Source organism: Tursiops truncatus, chromosome 6 (assembly GCF_011762595.2).
Source record: "Tursiops truncatus isolate mTurTru1 chromosome 6, mTurTru1.mat.Y, whole genome shotgun sequence".
Classification (NCBI taxonomy): Eukaryota; Metazoa; Chordata; class Mammalia; order Artiodactyla; family Delphinidae; genus Tursiops; species Tursiops truncatus.
The window spans coordinates 91,462,223-91,484,293 of NC_047039.1; the positions used below are offsets into that span (position 1 = coordinate 91,462,223).

The window sequence follows — 22,071 nt, forward strand, 5'->3', positions numbered from 1 at the left end:
AAAAGGTCATGTAATTTGTCATCAAGTTCAATTAGGTGAACAGCATAGTCCAGCTGAACACTCTCCACAAAGACATAAAAACCCTCTCACAGAAGCCAAATTAAACAAGTACACAAAGAGATCCTCTAAGACAGGGGTTAGCAGATTTCTTCTGTAAAGGGCCAGAATGTAAATAAATATTTTAGGCTTTTCGGAACATATAATCTGTATCACAACTACTCAATTCTGTCTGCCTTTGTAGCCCCAAAACAGCTACAGACAACATGTAAATGAATGGGTATAGGTTGTTCCAATAAATCTCTATAAGAACAGGTGGCTGGATTTGGCCCTGAGCCACAGTTTGCAACCCTGCCGCAAAAACGATACAATATGGGAACACTGCTGACTGTGCCATGGGGGACTGTCACAAATTCCTTAGCCTTTGATCCTGCATCCTCATCTGTGAAATGGGGATAATCTCTTCAACCTACTGAGGAACACATAACACAATGTAGGTGAAAGCTTAGTAAGTCACAAACACTGGAAAACTGTGAATCTCAATTCAAATATACAAACTCCCCCCTCCCCACCATCCCATTACATGCTATTCTTATGCAAAAATGACAACATTCATCAAAGCCTTGGCAAATTCTTTTCTCTTCCAAGGTAACTGTATCAATGAAGATCATTTCATGCAAACAGACACAGAACCTTGGCCAACCATCTCTATTTTTGTCAAAACAACATTCTTACTTTGCCCACTCAGGGTGATTTGCTAGAGTTTCATTAATCAAATTGCTTGTGACTTCAATCATATGTACACTCTCTTGATGTACCTGTATTATGGATAAGAAGAGAAAAGAATCTCAATAAAAATTAAACCCAATTTAACATTTATTTTCTACACTATTATTGGAACAATGCTTTTAGAGTCAAGTAATTATACATCTTAGTTTCAATTAACTTAGAGCCCTCCACTGAATAGCCGCTATCCATAATGTCCTAGGACACAAACTATGGGAAATAAATTGTGCAGAACAGCTCCCTATCTTCAAGCTCAACAATGGGGGGAGAAATGTAAATAGATACAAATACTTCCAAATATATACAACATAAATATATAGATATATTTAGTTCACATAAGTGTATGTGTGTATAGTGTATGTATGTGTGTGTGTGTATATATATATGCAATATCAACACTACATGGGCTTTAGAATTATAAGGCAATGTGAGACATACAGGGAAATAATCAACCGAGTAAGGTTTGTGAGTAAAGTAACCCAAGAGAAAATGAATCTCAGAATTTATCCCCCTCAAAATGAGGGGGATAAAAAAGGAGAAGCCAATGTCAAGGAACATGTTCTATATGATTTTACTATTTTTAAAAGTATTAAATGGAGATTGGTTCAAGATGGTGGAGTAGAAGGACGTGCACTCACTCCCTCTTGTGAGAGCACTGGAATCACAGCTAACTGTTGAACAATCATCGACAGGAAGACAATGGAACTCACCAAAAAAATCCCCCACATCCAAAGACAAAGGAGAAGCCGCAATGAGATGGTAGGAGGGGCAGAATCACAATAAAATCAAATCCCATAACCACTGGGTGGGTGACTCACAAACTGGAGAACAATTATACCACAGAAGTCCACCCACCAGAGTGAAGGTTCTTCACCCCATGTCAAGATTCCCAACCTGAGGGTCCAGCAACGGAAGGAGGAATTCCCAGAGAACCAGACTTTGAAGGCTAGCGGGATTTGATTGCAGGATTTGGAAAGGACTGGGGGAAACAGAGACTCCACTCTTGGAAGGTACACACAAAGTAGTGTGCTCATCAGGATCCAGGAGAAAGCACAGTGACCCCATAGAAGACTGAACCAGACGTATCTGCTAGTGTTGGAGGGTCTCCTGCAGAGGCAGGGGGCGGCTGTGGCTCACTAAGGGTACAAGGACACTGGTAGCAGAAGCTCTGGGAAGTACTCCTTGGTACCCCTCCCAGAGTCTGCCATTGGCCCCACCAAAGAGCCCGGTAGGCTCCAGTGCTGGGTCGCCTCAGGCCAAACAACCAACAGGGAGGGAACCCAACCCCACCCATGAGTAGACAATCAGATTAAAGTTTTACTCAGCTCTGCCTGCCAGTGCAACACCCAGCTCTATCCACCACCACTCCCTCCCATCATGAAGCTTGCACAAGCCTCTTAGATAACCTCATCCACCAGAGGGCAGACAGTAGAAGCAAGAACTACAATCCTGCAGCCTGTGGAAAGAAAACTACAATCACAGGAAGATAGACAAAATGAAAAGGCAGAGGACTATGTACCAGATGAAGGAACAAGATAAAACCACAGAAAAACAACTAAATGAAGTGGAGATAGGCAACCTTCCAGAAAAAGAACACAGAATAATGATAGTGAAGATGATTCAGGACCTTGGAAACAGAATGGAGGCAAAGATCGAGAAGATGCAAGAAACGTTTAACAAGGACCTAGAAGAATTAAAGAACAAACAGAAATGAACAATACAATAACTGAAATGAAAAATACACTAGAAAGAATCAATAGCAGAATAACTGAGGCAGAAGAATGGACCTGGAAGACAGAATGGTGGAATTCACTGCCACGGAACAGAATAAAGGAAAAAGAATGAAAAGAAATGAAGACAGCCTAAGAGACCTCTGGGACAACGTTAAACGCAACAACGTTCGCATTATAGGGGTCCCAGAAGGAGAAGAGAGAGAGAAAGGTCCAGAGAAAATACCTGAAGAGATTATAGTTGAAAACTTCCCTAACATGGGAAAGGAAATAGCCACCCAAGTCCAGGAAGAGCAGAGAGTCCCAGGCAGGAGAAACCCAAGGAGAAACACGCTGAGACACAGAGTAATCAAATTGACAAAAATTAAATACAAAGAAAAATTATTAAAAGCAACAAGGGAAAAATGACAAATAACATACAAGGGAACTCCCATATGCTTAACAGCTGATTTCTCAGCAGAAACTCTACAAGCCAGAAGGGAGTGGCACAATATACTTAGGGTGATGAAAGGGAAAAAACTACAGCCAAGATTACTCTACCTAGCAAGGATCTCATTCAGATTAGATGGAGAAATTAAAACCTTTACAGACAAGCAAAAGCTGAGAGAGTTCAGCACCACCAAACCAGCTTTACAACAAATGCTAAAGGAACTGCTCTTACTGGGAAACACAAGAGAAGAAAAGGACCTACAAAAACAAACCCAAAACAATTAAGAAAATGGTAATAGGAACATACATATCAATAATTACCTTAAATGTAAATGGATTAAATGCTTCAACCAAAAGACACAGCCTTGCTGAATGGATACAAAAACAAGACCCATATACATGCTGTCTACAAGAGACCCACTTCAGACCTAGGGACACATACAGACTGAAAGTGAGGGGATGGAAGAAGATATTCCATGCAAATGGAAATCAGAAGAAAGCTGGAGTAGCAATACTCATGTCAGATAAAATAGACATTAAAATAAAGAATGTTACAAGAGATAAGGAAGGAAACTGCATAATGGTCAAAGGACCAATCCAAGAAGAAGATAAAACAATTATAAATATATCTGCACCCAACATAGGAGCACCTCAGTACATAAGGCAAATGCTAACAGCTATAAAAGAGGAAATCGACAGTAACACAATAATAGTGGGGGACTTTAACACCTCACTTACACCAATGGACAGATCATCCAAACAGAAAATTAATAAGGAAACACAAGCTTTAAATGACACAACAGATCAGACAGATTTAATTGATATTTATAGGACACGCCATCTGAAAACAGCAGATTACACTTTTTTCTCAACTGCACACGGAACATTCTCCAGGATAGATCATATCTTGGGCCACAAATCAAGCCTCGGTAAATTTAAGACAATTGAAATCATAACAAGCAACTTTTCGACCACAATGCTGACATTAGAAATCAATTACAGGGATAAAAACGTAAAAAACACAAACACATGGAGGCTAAACAATACGTTACTAGATAACCAAGAGATCACTGAAGAAATCAAAGAGGAAATCAAAACATACCTAGAAACAAATGACAATGAAAACAGGACAATCCAAAATTTATGGGATGCAGCAAAAGCAGTTCTAAGAGGGAAGTTTATAGCAATACAATCCTACCTCAAGAAACAAGAAAAATTTCAAATAAACAATCTAACCTTACATCTAGAGGAACTAGAGAAAGAAGAACAAACAAAACCCAAAGTTAGCAGAAGGAAAGAAATCATAAAGATCAGAGCAGAAATAAATGAAATAGAAACAAAGAAAACAATAGCAAAGATCAATAAAACTAAAAGCTAGTTCTTTGAAAACAAAATTGATAAACCTTTAGCCAGACTCATCAAGAAAAAGAGGGAGAGGACTCAAATCAATAAAATTAGAAATGAAAAAGGAGAAGTTACAATGGACACCACAGAAATACAAAGCATCATTAAGAGACTTCTATAAGCAACTCTATGCCAGTAAAATGGAAAACCTGGAAGAAATGAATAAATTCTGAGAAAGGTATAACCTTCCAAGACTGAAGCAGGAAATAACAGAAAATATGAACAGACCAATCACAAGTAATGAAATTGAAATTGTGATTAAAAATCTTCCAACAAACAAAAGCCCAGGACCAGATGGCTTCACAGGTGAATTCTATCAATTAGAGAAGAGCTAACAACCATCCTTCTCAAACTCTTCCAAAAATTGCAGAGGAAGGAACACTCCCAAACTCATTCTATGAGGCCACCATAACCCTGATACCAAAACCAGACAAAGATACTATAAAAAAAAAAAAAGAAAATTACAGACCACTATCACTGATGAATATAGATGCAAGAATCCTCAACAAAATACTAGCAAACAGAATCCAACAACGCATTAAAACGATCATACACCATGATCAAGTAGGATTTATCCCAGGGATGCAAGGATTCTTCAATATATGCAAATCAATCAATGTGGTACACCATATTATCAAATTGAAGGATAAAGACCTTCAATCATCTCAATAGATGCAGAAAAAGTTTTTGACAAAATTCAATACACATTTATAATAAAAACTCACCAGAAAGTGGGCATAGAGGGAAACTACCTCAACATAACAAAGGCCATATATGACAAACCCACAGTAAACATCACTCTCAATGATGAAAAATGGAAATCATTTCCTCTAAGATCAGGAACAAAACAAGGATGTCCACTCTCACCACTATTATTTAACGTAGTTCTGGAAGTCCTAGTCACAGCAATCAGAGAAGAAAAAGAAATAAAAGGAATACAAATTGGAAAAGAAGTAAAGCTGTCACTGTTTGCAGATGACATGATACTATACATAAAGAATCCTAAAGATGCTACCAGAAAACTACTAGAGCTAATCAATGAATTTGGTAAAGTTGCAGGATATAAAATTAATACACAGAAATCTCTTGCATTCCTATACACTAACAATGAAAGATCAGAGAGAAATTAAGGAAACAATCCAATTCACCATCACAACAAAAAGAATAAAATACCTAGGAATAAACCTACCTAAGGAAGTAAAAGACCTGTACTCAGAAAACTATAAGACACTGATGAAAGAAATCAAAGGTGACACAAACAGATGGAGATATACCATGTTCTTGGATTAGAAGAAGCAACACTGTGAAAATGACTCTACTACCCAAAGCAATCTACAGATTCAATGCAATCCCTATCAAATTACCAATGGCATGTTTTAGAGAACTAGAACAAAAAAATCTTAAAATTTGTATGGAGACATAAATGACCCTGAATAGCCAAAGCAATCTTGAGAAAGAAACACGGAGCTGGAGGAATCAGACCCCCTGACCTCAGACTATACTCCAAAGTTACAGTAATCAAGACAATATGGTAACTGGCACAAAAACAGAAATATAGATCAATGGAACAGCATAGAAAGCCCAGAGATAAACCCACACACACCTACAGTCAACTAATCTATGACAAAGGAGGCAAGGATATACAATGGAAAAAAGACAGTCTCTTCAACAGGTGGCACTGGGAAAACTGGACAGCTACATGTAAAAGAATGAAATTAGAACATTCCCTAACACCATACACAAAAATAAACTCAAAATGGATTAAAGACCTAAATGTAAGACCGGACACTATAAAACTCAGAGGAAAACATAGGAAAAACATGCTTTGACATAAATCACAGCAAGATCTTTTTTGACTCACCTCCTAGAGTAATGGAAATAAAAACAAAAATAAACAAATGGGACCTAATGAACCTTAAAAGCTTTTGCACAGCAAAGGAAACTATAAACAAGATGAAAAGACAACCCCTCAGAATGGGAGAAAATATTTGCAAACGAATCAATGGACAAAGGATTAATCTCCAAAATACACAAACAGCTCATGCAGCTCAATATTAAAAAAAAAAAAAAACCCAGTCAAAAAAATGGGCAGAAGATCTAAATAGACATTTCTCCAAAGAAGACATACAGATGGTCAAGAGGCACTTGAAAAGCTGCTCAACATCACTAATTATTAGAGAAATGCCAATCAAAACTACAATGAGGTATCACCTCACACTGGTTAGAATGGGCATCATCAGAAAATCTACAAACAACAAATGCTGGAGAGGATGTGGAGAAAAGGGAACCCTCCTGCACTGTTGGTGGGAATGTAAATTGATACAGCCACTATGGAGAACAGTATGGAGTTTCCTTAAAAAACTAAAAATAGAACTACCATATGACCCAGAAATCCCACTACTGGGCATATACCCAGAGAAAACCATAATTCAAAAAGACACATACACCCCAATGTTCACTGCAGCACTATTTACAATAGCCAGGTCTTGGAAGCAACCTAAATGCCCACTGACAGACAAATGGATAAAGAAGATGTGGTACATATATACAATGGAATATTACTCAGTCATAAAAGGGAATGAAATTGGGTCATTTGTAGAGATGTGGATGGACCTAGGGACTGTCATACAGAGTGAAGTAAGTCAGAAAGAGAAAAACAAATATCGTACATTAACACATATATGTGGAATCTAGAAAAATGGTAAAGATGAACCAGTTTGCAAGGCAGAAATAGAGACACAGATGTAGAGAACAAACGTATGGACACCAAGTGGGGAAGGTGGCGGGGCGGGGGGGATGAATTGGGAGATAGGGATTCACATATATACACTAATATGTATAAAATAACTAATAAGAACCTGCTGTATAAGAAAATAAAATAAAATTGAAAAATAAATAAATGTATTAAATGTATTGAGCACATGGTTGATCTTGGTCAGTATTCCATGTTTACTTGAAAAGAACATGATTCTGCTCTTGTCAATTAGGTCAAATTGCTTGACAATGTTTTTCAATGTTTTATATCCTTACAAATTTTGTATCTACTTATTCTGTCAACTATTCCAAGAAGAGTATTAATGAATCCCCAACTATAATCATTGATTTACCTACTTTTCCTTTTAATTCTGAACATTTTGCTTCATGTATTTTATTTTTTAAGATTTTTTTTTTTTTTTGGCTGCACCAGGTCTTAGTTGCAGCACGTGTGGGATCTTTTGAGGTATGCAGACTTCTTAGTTGCAGCATGAGAACTCTTAGTTACGGCATGCATGCGGGATCTAGTTCCTTGACCAGGGTTTGAACCTGGGCCCCCTGCAATGGAAGCACAAAGTCTTACCCACTGGACCACACGGGAAGTCCCTGCTTCATGTGTTTTAGAGCTCTAGTGTTAGAACACACATTTGTAATTTTTTTATCTTACTGCAGTATTAACTTATCATTATGAAAAGTCCTCATTTGTCTCCAGTAATATTTGTTTTAACTACATTGTTTGATATTAATATAATCACTCCACATCTCTTATGTTTACAGTTTGCTTCGTATATATTTTTTCATCCTTTTACTATCAATCTTTTTGGTTCTGAATTTAAAGTATATCACTTATAGATACCATTTAGTTGGAACTTGCTTTTTCGTATCCAGTCTGAAAATCTGCCTTTTGTTTAGTTGCCTCATATTTAATATAAGCACTGATATGACTGGACACAGATCTGCCATTTTGCTATCTGCTATCTGTCCCATCTCTACTATTCCTCTTTTATTGCCTTCTTTTGTGGTAAGCAATTATTTTTTTAGTATACTGTTTTATTACCCCTAAAATTTGCATTATTTAGTAGTTGCTGTTTATCTTAACCTTATCATACCTTTAATTTATCACAAGTTATTTCAAGTTAGTATTGACTTACTTCCAGTAAAATATCTATAGGAAATTCATACCAGTTTAGTTCCATTTCCCAGTCCTCTTCTTCATGCTATGGTTATACATACATAACTTATCTACATATACTATAAACTCTACAATAGTGTTATAATTTTTCTTTAAATAGGCACATGTTGTCCAAACAAACTGAAGGAGAGGGAAGAATATAACTTTTGTATATACTTATATATTTAGCAAGTGCTCTTCATTTCTCCCTTTAAGAGTTATTTCTAGAGTAATTTCTCTTCAGTCTGAGGGAACTCCTTTAGCATTTCTTATAGTGCAGGTCTCTTTATTAACAAATTCTCAGTTTCACTTTATCTAGAAACGTTTTTATCTTGCCTTTACTTTTAAAGAATAGTTTCATTGATTATAAAATCCTTAGTTGATCACTTCTTTTTTCCCCAAGACTTTGAACATGTCATTCCAATGCCTCCTCGGATTCACTGTTTATTATGAGAATTAACTCATTGTTTTGTTGTTCTCCAGTGTGTGATGTGTAATTTTTCTCTGGCTTCCTTCAAGATTCTTTTTCTCTCTGTTTGGCTTTTAGTAGCTTGACTATGATGTTTCTAGGTGTGATTTTTTGTTTCTGTGTATTTATTCTACTCAAGGTTTGTCAGGCTTCTTGGATCTGTTAATGCTTTTCATGAAACTTGGGAAGTTTTTGACCATTATTTCTTCAAGTAGTTTTCAACTTTTTTTTTCTTCTCACTTTCTCAGATTCCAATTACGTGTCTGTTAGGTTCTAACAGAAACGTTGATATTGTCCCACAGATCTCTGAGGCTCCAATATTTTTAAAATTTTTGTTCTTCAGATTGTATGCTTCTACTGATCTTTCTTCAAATTCACTAGTTTCCTTTTTCTGGATTGCAAATCTGCTGTTGAGCCTATCTAGTGATTTTTCATTTGTTATTGTTCTTTTCAGTTTCAGTTCAGTCTAGGATTTCTATTTGGTTCTGTTTTATAGTCTCCATTTCTCTGTTGAGTCTGCATTTGCTTACTCATTATTAGCATACTTTCCTTTAATTCTTTGAACATATTTACAATAGCAGCTTTGAATTCTTTGTCTGCTAAATCCAACATGTGGACCACTTAAGTGTATAATTCTTTGGGTTTTTTTCCCCTTGAGTCACATTTTTCTGTTTCTTTGTATGTCTAGTAATTTTTGGTTAAAAATTGGATGTAAAAAAATGAGTTGTAGGGACTTCCCTGGTGGTGCAGTGGTTAAGACTCCATGCTCCCAATGCAGGGGACCCAGGTTCAATCCCTGGTCAGGGAACTAGATCTCACATGCATGCCACAACTAAGAGTTCACATGCCACAACTAAGGAGCCCACTGGCCGCAACGAAGGAGTTCACCTGCTGCAACTAAGGAGCCCACATGCCACAACTAAGAAGCGTGCCTGCTGCAACTAAGACATGGTGCAATCAAATAAATAAATGAAATACATTTTTTAAAAAATGTGTTGTAGCAACTCTGGATTCTGTTCTATACCTCTGAAAGCTGTTATTTTGTTTCAGTAAGCATATAACTTATCTGTAATCAAACTGCAAAGTCTGTCTTCCCTGTCATTAATGTCTCTGCTCAATGTCTTTTATTTTTTGAAAAGCCTAAGGGTTTCCCCTAGATCTGAATAGCTTAACAGACAGCAAATAATTTGGGCAGAAGTTATGCTCAGACACTTCACACTAGGAAGCTTCATCCTCTGCAGCCTGAGATGTGTGTGAGTTGAGAAATACAATCAAAGGCACAACAAATTTGCAAATCTCCCAGGTTTTCAATATTCACAGGACTCCTTGAGGTCTCACATATACCAGTCTAGAATGTGTGATTTATTAATCTCAGCCCTTCTATGGCTCTCTTGCTTCCAGAATCTCCCCCTTTAATTCACAGCTTCTCTGTTGCCAGCCCCGAACCAAATCCACCACCTCCCATAAGAAAAACTGCAGGTTTTTGCTGCTCACGCCAGGCAGATGAGGATAGGGAACTCCAAGCAAGAAAGCCACAAACTACTTGTTTTTACCAGATGTGGTAGCAGTTTTTCATGAGCAAATACTCCTCAAATTATTGCCTAACTGGTCATTTTCCAACGCCCTGATATGGTGTTTATAGTCATTTTTATACCATTTTATTCTTGCTTTAGGTAGAAAGGAATTACCTGACATCCTCACCCTGCTATTACCCCAAGATATATCAGGAAAATGGAGGCAAAAAGGATTTTCTGACAGACTGGATGTGGATATAAGAGAAAAAAAGTAGTCAAGAATGACCCTGAGGCTTTTCACCTGAGCAAACAGAATGAAGCTGTCACTTACCAAAATGGGAAGACTGTGAGAGAACAGACAAGCAAGGGAGGTCTGGAATTCAGTTTTGACATGTTACATCTGAGATGTCTATTAGACATTCAAACGGATACTGTCGTGGTGTTTTAGAGAATTATCCTTTTATTGGTTGGGAGAATGAACTAGATAACCAGTAAATTTCCTTCAAAAGCTCAGTTTGCATGAGTCCTAGACCACAATGAAGTAGTTCAGTAATACTTGTTATGAAAGTTCAGGGAAGCAAAAGCTCACTGAAGCATGGGATGAACAAAGAAAAAGAACTTGAAAGATGAACAATTGAGATGGGCAGGCAAGAAGACCCTACTCAAAGGGATGAAGAAGGGAGAGTGGAACAGAAGAAGAGAGAGGAAAAAGAGAAAAAAGGAAAACGGAAGACCATACTGGTGAAAGATTTCTCTAAGAACTAGGAACTCGTGCAGTGGCAGGTTTAGGTGAAATATGACAAAAACAAAGAAAGGTCTCTAAACAAGGCTGTAGAGTCTAAATAAGTGACTATACACGATTAAAATCCAAAGAACAGATAAAAACTGCATTGAAACTGAAACAGGTACAGAGAGAGCAGGTTGATAAGATCAGGGAATACTGAAGCTAAGAATGACTGAGAAATAGGACTTGCAAGTAGAAAGTCAAATAGCAGGAAACAGTGTAATCCTTTAGTAAATTGCTGCATATTAGATTATCTACTGATAACAGGTACTACCATATCTCTACAGCACTAAAGGAAAATTTTTCATATCCATGATTTCATGTAAGCTTCACAATTCCTGGAAAACATAAAAATCTGGGATGCAGAGTTGAGTCAATATAAAGATTTAAATAGATTATAAAAGTTTTTTAAATAGTCCATAAGATACATTACTACAGAGAAAATTTTAGCTGCACTTTGGAGAATGATTTTCTTTGATGAAAGAGGGGTGATATGGACTAAATTTTTGTATCCTCCCGAAATTCATATGTTGAAATCCTAACAAGCAATGTGAGGTAGGGCCTTTGGGAAGTAATTAGGTCATGAGGGTGGAGCTCTCATGATGGGATTAGTGCCCTTATAAGAAGAGACACATGTTCTTTCTCCCCACCATGTGAGGACACAAGGAGAAAACAGCCATGTATAAACCAGGAAGAGGACCTTTACCAAGAACTTGACCATGCTGGCACCTTCATTTGGGACTTCCAGCCTCCAGAACTGTGAGAAATGCCAGTTGTTTAAGGCACTCAGTCTATGGTTTTCTGTTACAGCAATGCAAACTAAGAAGGGGGAGAGGAAATGCAAGCTGGAAGGATCTGGAAAGCGAGAAATATCCTAATGGTAAATCAGCAGAAAAACCAATGAGACATGAAGGAAAGGAATTGAATTCTGATCTAGGAAACAGGATCTACACTAGAAGTCATGAGATCAGATCGTAGTTCTCCTATTGACAGAAGAAGCCACTTTTTCCTCAGTATCTTAATTTTTCATCTGCATTTACCTCAGAGGATTTTTATGAAATAAATAAAAATGTACATTAAAAAATATATTAGGCAAATTCATGGCAAAACTAGTAATACAAACATCATAAATACTTTAACTGTTATACATACTTATAAGCAAAGTAATATTTCCCATGCCTGCATCTGCTAGCTTCTTACCTACATGACAAATTCTAACAATTAAGAGTTTATTAATGATAACAGTATTGTTGTATTCTACCTTTGCAGTCAGGAGTAGGGCTAAAAGAAGGGTTCCTATCACTAACAAAAATATGATGAAAATGCTAATTATTTTGTCTAACATCTTCTCCAGCCAGATGATCATCTGCACAGAAACGAAAAAGAGAATTAGTTATCTTTCAAACACAACTTAATAAAAACACATATGTATTCAAACATCATGAAGACAAGATATTCAGCATTGCAAAGCAAACTATGGCATAATGATTAAAGCAGGGAAAGCTTTAAACCACTTTAGAAAGTTAAGTAACAATATTAATTACCATTGTTGTTTACAGAAAGAGTTTATTATTGTCATATCTAAGAAAAGGCAGTCAGTTTGAATATAAATGCTTGGATTCTCATACTGTGGTATATTTACCTTTCAAATTATAATTTACAATCTGATAAAAATTCTAAACAAAATAATGACAATCCATTAGTGACCTCAAATCTCATGAAATTTTACTGTCAATTAGCAAATATAGATGACTTTAGAAAAAGTATGACTCTTACAGTACAGGTATGTCCTGAATTATACAGATAAAATAGGAGCAAATTAAAATGGGAATTGCATTCAAACTATTTTTTCCCTTTAATGTCACTAGGGTTATAAAAGCAGGAAGAATAAAATCTAATGTTAAGGTAATAATAAATACTAATTCAGAATAATAGTTACCCTGGGGGCAAAACGGTTGGGAAGTGGATGCACAAGCAGGGAGGGGTACACAATAGGCTTCAACTGCATAGGTAATATTTTGTCATGCTGGAAGATAGGCATGTGGGTGCTCTTCTTATTTCTTTATATTTGAAATATTTCATAATAAAATATTTTCAAAAATCTGATATTCCACTTGACATTTCTATTCTTTTTAAAACATAAGCTTTATGACAAATTGTAATTGACTGCAAATAAAGAATAATCATTAAAGTAATGGTTATTCCTTAATCAATAATTAAAATTATGCTTTCCCTAAATGCTACTTGACGTTCTATTTTGAGTATAACTCCTCTCATCTTTCACAATCACAAATAATCCTACATTTATAAAAATTTTTGTTTTGAGATTATATAATTCTGATAGATTTCTAGAATTCCTGCCATGCCAAGCTACCATTTAACATTTCAAAAATACAATCAGACTGACGACTGAAATACCACATTGCAGCCCTCAGCTCCAACATGAGCATTGCTGAATAAGTTACTCTTAATTTAAATATGAATTATGTTCTCCAAACAGTGAGTTAAACATCCAAGAGCAAAAAAATGGTGGTTAAAACAACATGCCTTCTAAAACATTTATTTTCCACTCAGTGATTGTAAGCTTGCATCTCCTTATCTTTCATGAAGTACACTGTCATTAAGAGATCAATGCTACAGTGAACTCAAAGATAAAAAGTGCATCTTTTATCTTGGCAATTACAGCTTCAAACGGAAGAGTTAATTTTCAGTGCATGCTACCAAAGCATCAAAGACAATGCAGAGATTAAAAAAAGTAATAACAGGTTTCTAAGATATGGAAGGTCAGAGGTCATATTTTGAATGTAAGTTCTAAAACCAATGAAACTGAAAAGTTTCACAATCAGAAACTAACTCTACATCTAGTTCTTGATACAGTTTCCCGAGGAAAGAGCTAGTGCTGCATTACTCTTCTTTTTATCTCCAAAACCTAACAGTGCATGGCATGTGGTAAAAGCTCAGTTAATACATATTTGACTAGGCAAGATAAATAAAATAATTTCAGAATTAAGACCGGATTTGTATTCACAAGTTATGATTTCTGAAAATAACTTAGGAGCCTCAATTTTTTTTAGAAAAGTCATATCCTGAAATATGTTAACATAAAAGATATTTTATTTGGAAAGTATGAATATCTAAATTTATGTCTGGGTATTTTTAACATATAAAATGTGGAATATTCACAGACACGTTATATATAACAACATTACAAAAGTCAAATTTTGTTTTTAAGCCAGGGTAGAATTTTCCTATCACAAGCCTATACCTAAGGCTTGGAATAAGAGGCACCTAAATAAAGATTTATTTTCAAGAGATAATACTGAGGGGTAGATGTTTCATTTAAAATTTAAAATACAGCAGACCTTGTTTTATTTTCCTCATTTCCAATTTACTGTGCTTTGCAGATAATGTGTTTTTTTTTTTTTACAAAGTGAAGGTTTGAGGCAACCCTACATCGAGCAAGTCTATTGGCACCATTTTTTCCAAAAGCATTTGCTTATTCTGTGTCTCCGTATCACATTTTGGTAATTCACCCAATATTTCAAACTTTAATTATGGTATTTGCCATGGTGATTTGTGATCAATGATCTTTGATGTTACTACTACAACTCACTGAAGGCTTAGATGATAGCATTTTTTAGCAATAAAGTATTTTTAATTCAAGTTTACAGTTTTTTAGACATAATGCTACTACACACTTAATAGACTACAGTATAGTGTAAACAAATTTTATATGCACTGGGAACCCAAAGAAAATCATGTGACTTGCTTTATTTGCAATATTCGCTTTACTGGGGTAGTCTGGAATGCAACCCGCAATATCTCTGAGGTGTGCCTGTAAATCAAGTCATTTAAGATGTTCAATACATAAGCAAAAAAGTTAGGGCGGGGGGGGGGGTCTATTCACATTACAGCCAGCTAAGATATAAGGTGAGAAAACACGAAAAAGAAGACAGCAAAAGCGAAAGAGAGCACAAAGAGTGGGAAAGAGAGACAGGAAAGACTTAAAAATGTGAAGAACTAAGGACCAATCGAGAGGAAACAAAATGGATAGAAAACTTATGGAGGAAAACAACTCCCTGAAAGAGTGAATGGAACAAGACTCATAAGGAAACAGCAACTGATAGACACAGAAAGAGAAACATGGTCAGAGGAAGCAAGGGGGAAGGGGAAGAGGAAGGAGGAGAGAATTCATAAAGAAATGCCAGTGGCTCTGTCCCATGAGGCTCATCCTGTTCTGTGGTCCGCTTTGGGCAAAGGGAATCACACCACCTGTCAAACCCTGCCCTGCTCGTGGAAATTGCACAGTTGTCTAGTAACTTTCCCAGCTTTCCACACCAAGAGAAATTATTTCAGATTTTAAACTTTATTTTCTAAAAGTGGAAGGGGAGTAATTTTAAAACAACATTCTTAATGTTTCAAGTATAAATGAAGGGCAAGCATTTTTTTTTTTAATGTAGCAATGTCAGTAAATTTATACTTATACCAAAAGACACTCTGAAACTGACTGGCCCTATTTATCAAACTATGAAGAAAGTGTCATTCCACTACTGAGTTTTCTATTTCGTTATTCTGGACCTGGAGGTTTTTATTTTGCTTTGTTTTTTTTTAACCAAATTCTAGCAGTCTTAGTGCAAATAATAAATACTAAGAAATAAAACAAGTCTTAAGAAACAGTTACATTTCAATTAATCATAGACGTGTCTCTCACCCTCACTTCTCTTGAATTACTCTCTAATTCACTCCACTTGAACTTGGAATACCAATACCCAATGCTGCAAATTTTCTGACCCTGGATGAAATGTAACAAAACAGACCTCAACTTATTTACATGCTTTCCTCAGAACTTAAAGCAGTTACTCCTACTCTACACCAATGCTTTACCTACACTACATGGAATCACCAAAGAAAAGGAAAAAGTTACCTGATCTCTTAGGAATCTTTTCAAACTCACAACTAGTCAGCTATGAACTAGGCAACCTAACTCATTTAGTCACCAAAGGTTAAATCAGATTGAACCTAATGACTTCATTTTTTTTCTAAAGTCTTTATTGAATTTGTTACAATATTCCTTCTGGTTTATCTTCTGGTTTTTTGGCCACAAGGCATGTGGGATCTTAGCTCCCCAACCAGGGATCGAACCCACACCCCCTGCATTGGAAGGCAAAGTCTCAACCACTGGACCGCCAGGGAAGTCCCTGAACCTAATGACTTTAAATCTCCTTTCTCTCATCTCTAGAAGACAATTTCATTTCAATATACACAAACTGGGAAAATACATAAAATCACCTACTTTAATCAAAGTAAGAAAATGTAACATATTTGCAGCACTATCATTTGCCAAGGATTGAACTCATTTACTCAGTGGAGGTATATATAGCCAGTTGTGTATGTGTGTTTGTGTGTGTGTGTGTGTGTAGTGGTGGTGGTGTGTGTGTGTATTTATTTATTTCACACACTGCTTATTTTCAATCCAACGTTTAAAAGCATAAGCACTGTCAAGAGTCTCCCCTTTCTTGCTTCAACAGAAAGAATGAAACCCTAATCTTTACACCTAAGAGTCACATTTTGATCTATTTCCAAGAGGTACCACATCTTTCTTAAGGCCTGCTATATTTTCACTGACGATTTTTAAGGCCTTATTGTGTTTAAAGACAATACACATGAATGATGTCATCTTTTGCTATCTGCCCTAGGGATCTGATGATATTAAGTCAGAACTACTGTATGTGGACAATATATCAGAGATACAGCACTCCTAATATATCTGCATTAGCCTTTATTGAAGTTATTGAAAATTCCATGCTGATCATGTGAGTCATTGACCACAGATACCTCACACTTTGGGAAATACATAAAATTAGATATCATAGGCCATGACTACAATCCTTTTTAAGATAAAAATAAAATTCTGGAATACTAGTTATTAAAAAGGACAACATATAACATTACCAGCCAAGAGAATCAGACAAATATTTCACAAATTTATATTTTTTAAAAATACTGTGTTATTTATAGAAAAAGTAGCCATAACGAGTTCTCTCTCCTTTTTAGTAACTTCTGCCTAATGTGTTCTCACACAACAAAGGAGATTAGAGTATCAGACTGGGTCACATTATAGAGCTAAAAAGGAATGTTAATCACAGTGAACAAAAGGACTACAAGACAGAACTTACACACACTTGGGCAAGGAGATATCATCCACATCCTAAATAAATAGCTTTGAGTTTTTAGCAAATTGTACTGTGACGATATTAATGCTTCATGACCTTCCATAGCTTATAATTAGAACTTTAAAAACAAAAACTTAGTTTGACATGTGGACAGAAACAGGGTGAGAACGGAGATTTGGGGGGAAGTTACAGAATTCAATAGTAAAAACCAAAATCCAGGTGTTTGTTTACCTTCTTATTTAGCCAGTGCCAGAGCTTGAGGATAGGGGGGGTAAGGTGAGAGAGAGAAGATAAGAACAGGGGCATATCATTAGAGAATACAGTAATAGCATGAAAAGGAAAGAAAAGAAAATCATTGAGAGCATGAGGAGGAAATTATCTCAGACAAAGGAAAAACTGGAAAAAAAAATTGTAATGCATTAACAAAGTTTTTAAATCAAGTGAATGTAGCAGTCCTTTAAGATACACGATTGAAATGATGATAACCACAAGCTTTGTTGGCAATTCAATAATTAAAAATACATAAAAATAACTTGAATGCTTATAGGCTTGAACTTTCACACCAAATTCCAAAGATCAAAGTGATAATTAAGATTTTTCACATATCATGCACCAAAAGGATTTTCAGTCCCTGTATAAACTAATTTATGTTCATAAACTACATTTTCATTGAACTTTGTAGTTATAGCGTTATAACACTACTTATTTCACACTTCCTAGAGTAAAACATTTCAGTGCTCATTTGGAACAGTGAACACCTGGCGAAAAAGCAGACATATCTAAGATTCTGATCAGATTTGGTGCATTTCCTTCCATTTCCAATTTTTTAGGCACACATTTTTCTACCATATATAATACCCTTTTTTTCACATCAACATTATGTCATCTACACCTCACAATATTTAGCACTATAATAACTCATGCTGATTAGTGGATACATAATCTAAAAATCAGTAAACGTAAGAGTTAAGGCATTATTAGTGACATAAAAAGCATAAAAACTAAGACGCATAATTTCATCAGAGTAACTAAATGCTCCTTGCAGAGTTTTCCCTAAAGTACACTCAATACATGTTTAGACACATACTTAAAACAATCTCCTGTATGTGGATCATTTCAAAAACACTGGTCCAATCAATTGCAATCAAACAGAAAAACAGATTTATTCCCCAAAGCAGGAGCCCACATACATTATTATACTACACAGAACATAATTTTGACATCAATTATAATTAAATATTCAGTTTGAGAGAGCCATTTATTCTGCTATGTATTACATATAACAGAAAATGCTAGTTTTATTCATTTTACTGTCTCTCTTCCTTAAGAAGGACAGATTGACATATAAATTAGAATAAAAATGAAAAATTTTTACAAGGCTACTCCATAACAAATACTTTTTGACACCCCTGGAACTTCAACTGACACAACTGTAGAGTTTTCCTAAACGAAGGGCTCCAAATACAAGTACCTGGGAACACTGAGAAGGGGATTCAGTTTCTATCCCATCCGATAGTGCTAAGACAAAGAAATTAATTGAAGTAAGAGTTACCCTCTTTAAACAGTTTGAAGTGATAAATCTGCTCTAATAAGATAAAGCTTCACCTTAATCAGGGAGATGTGATAAATATGTTGAAATTTGTGAGAAGTTTTAGATTCTTTCTTATTTAAAAAATTGAAAAAAATTAATAAGAACACAATAGGCAAATTACAAAAGAAAAATATAAACAGCCAATAAGCAAATAAAAGGATGGTCAACCTAATTTGTATTTTTAAAATTTTCAAATTAAAACAACACTGAGATACTTCGCTTTACAAAACTAAAATGGACTTTTTGTTACACTATAACATCCAGTGTTGGCAAGAGCTCAAGGAAATGGGCATTCTCACATGTTGCAGTGGTGGGAATTGAAACTGGCAAACTTTCTGGAAGACCATCAGGCAATATGTAAGAAAATGTATCCCCTGCATCTCCTTCGACTTCCTCCCCCATCACATGAACTCCAGTTACTGTTCTCATCTATATCTACATTTGTTTCAACTAACAGTGTTTCTCAACCGTAAGTCATGGATGGACCTGTTAAAGGAAGCAGTCACTAGCCCTGTGATGACGTCCAGGTTGCGCAGTGTGGCACATAAAAAGGCCTTCGTGATCCAGTCTCACCTGACCCTCCAGCCTTGCTTCCCACTAATTACCATTTCACATATCCCAGCCATTGCCATTTTCCTGGTGTTCCCCAAGAACTCATGCTATGGGAGTCTCTGTGCCCTTGCACTGCTCCATCCACCTGCTCTTCTTGCCATGTCTACCTAATAAACTCCTGCTTGTGCTTCAAAATTTGCTCTGGCATCACCTCTGCTGCAAAACCTTCCCTCTCCCACCGCTCTCCGACAGTGAGTCATTTCTTGCTCAGTACTACCACTGTATCCTGTACACACTTCTCCTCCCCAAATTACAACAACAGCTTAACACTTATATAGAGCTTACTGCGTACCAGATGCTGATCTAAGAATTGTACGTATATTAACTCATTTAACACTCACAACCATTCTATGAGGTATACCTGCTATTATACTCATCGTATTGGTAAGAAAACCAAGGCACAGAAAGGTTAAGAAACTCATCCAAGGTCACATAGCTAATAAGCAGAACAGGGATCTGAATCCAGAGTTTGAATTCAGAGCCTATGCTCTTAACCACTAAGCCTCTGAATCTAACTCAGCCTCTAAATTTTAAGGGGTTGCTATCTCCCCATCAAACACAGCTTCTGCACCTAGTTTTCCAGGATTCATCTGATTTTCCCTAAGACTTGGCATAATATCTGACACATAAGAATTCTCCCAAAAATATTCACTGATCTGAGCCACCACCTGGCGATATAATTTTAGGCAAGTCACTTAACCCCTCTAGATTTCAATTTGGTCCTTATAAAATGAGAGAGTTGAACTAGGTGCTCCTTGTGTCCCATTTTTAAGATGTAAAAATACTAACACAATACTTACTGAAACTAAATCTATCCCATCCTTATTTAAACCATAATTCTAAACTTTAAATTTCATCATAGAATTAGACATTAAATGTTCTATCCACAAATAAAACATAAATACCAATATACCATAAAATGGAATATTTTAGACAATGAAATACATAAACCCCATTAAAATAGCTCAAGTTCTTAAAATACAATACCTTGCTATCAACTTTCAACAAGAATTTTCCAAGCCCGATAATTGGCCATGGTGCCAGGGCTTCCTGTCGCTCCTTCAGGAAGTGCTCTATAACCTGCCACCACACCAAGCAGCGCTTCTCCAGGAAGTTCACAACGCCAAAGTGAATAACGAGCTTTTTGAGTATCCATACTATAAGGAAGATGAGAAATACACACATAAAAAAGATAGAGATTACAAAGTTTTAACATGAATAGGTTCCTCAATTTCATATAACTTCCTAAAATAGTAAAGCTAGTGCTAAAACACTGTTTTTTTTTTAAAAAAGGAGAAGGGAGAGAAGAAAGTTCAAAATATTCCAAATTCATGTAACTGGGACAATTTTCACACAATCCCCACCCACCTATATTCCTCCTTCTCTGTGAAGTCTTAATCCTCGAAGGGGTCAGGGATTCACAACCTATATAAACATAAGATACCCTGATCATGAAGATTTCAGTGACTACAACCTTGGCCCCTCACGCCTTACCCTTCCAGGGTAAAGAATACTAACCCCTGACATGTCCTAATCTCTTTGGCTATTATAGCTGCTCTTGCCAAATTTTGTTCTTTTCCTTAGATGTTTCATGTTTAGTGACCAGAGGAGTATAAGGTATTCCACATGCATCATGATTATACTACTGCAGGGCAACATGTTCATTTGTTTCTATTTCTCTACTCGATGCTGCTCTGTACATCTGAATCTCTTACCGGGGTTCGGTAGAGAAGCAGGGTGAGTACGAGCAGGGCTGTCACAAACAGCTGTGTACTATGTAACTTCAGTGGGAACCACACAGACTACAATGTGAAAGTACCCCTCTGCAGGTGGGCAGTGTGGTGGCCCTTCAAACAGAGGTTAAGCCTTCTGTTAAAGGCCAACTAAGAAGGTGGAGGGACTAGAAGGAAGTGCTATTTATCTGTGAGGGTTGCCTTGAAGTTTGGACCCTAGATAATGGATCCCAACCACTATAATTTCCCTAACTCAAGGGAGTTTTGTGTCATTAGTCCTGGCCTTAAAATCTAACAGTTCACAGTTTACTATTTTGAACCATGAGGTTAGTGTTACATGCCAATTCAACAATTCCTTTATCAGCATTTTTAAATCTCTGGAGAGGTCCTAGGAAAGCTCCTATGGTCTCAAGAATAAGACCAGGGTAATTAGAGTTGTAAAAACTTTTAAGGGGCCACCTTGTTCACAGCCTGCTCTCCCTTTTTATTTAAAAAGACGGTAATCCCATGAGCCATGGCCGCTGAGCCTGTGCTCCGCAACGGGAGAGGCCACAACAGTGAGAGGCCCACGTACCACCAAAAAAAAAAAAAAAGACAGTAAAGTTATCTCAAACATAAAACTCCAAAAGTTAAAGAAAAAAGTCTTCCAAGGCAAGACAAGATCATAATTAACCAATTACCTGCAATAGGCACTGGCAGCAACTGTACAATCCACAGGTTCAACCAGATCTGGACTCCAACAATGGCCCAAAGGAGAGACACAAAGTAGATATCGCTAGTTTTCTTCTTTCTAAGAAATGTTCCAACTTCAGGCCTTTGTCTGCCCAAGGTGGGTGAAGGGGAGGAGGGTGAAGCAGATGAGGACAGTGTTGGAGGGGGTTCTCCTCTGTCCATGGTTTCTGTCCCTGAAGAGGGAAAGAAAAA

The 22,071-nt window shown here is 36.4% G+C and overlaps 1 protein-coding gene across 4 annotated transcripts in view; it reads right to left on the minus strand.

Moving 5' to 3' along the window:
* Positions 1 to 22,071, minus strand: part of TMEM245 (transmembrane protein 245) — a 104,094-nt gene that overhangs the window by 54,683 nt on the left and 27,340 nt on the right. For all 4 annotated transcript variants that reach the window (XM_033858381.2, XM_019946512.3, XM_019946513.3 and 1 more), the window contains exons 5-8: positions 21,828 to 22,052; positions 20,402 to 20,571; positions 12,300 to 12,404; positions 733 to 815 (exon numbers count right to left, since the gene is read on the minus strand). In XM_033858381.2, the coding sequence (XP_033714272.1) occupies positions 733 to 815; positions 12,300 to 12,404; positions 20,402 to 20,571; positions 21,828 to 22,052 (583 nt within the window). The remainder of the gene's footprint in view (positions 1 to 732; positions 816 to 12,299; positions 12,405 to 20,401; positions 20,572 to 21,827; positions 22,053 to 22,071) is intronic.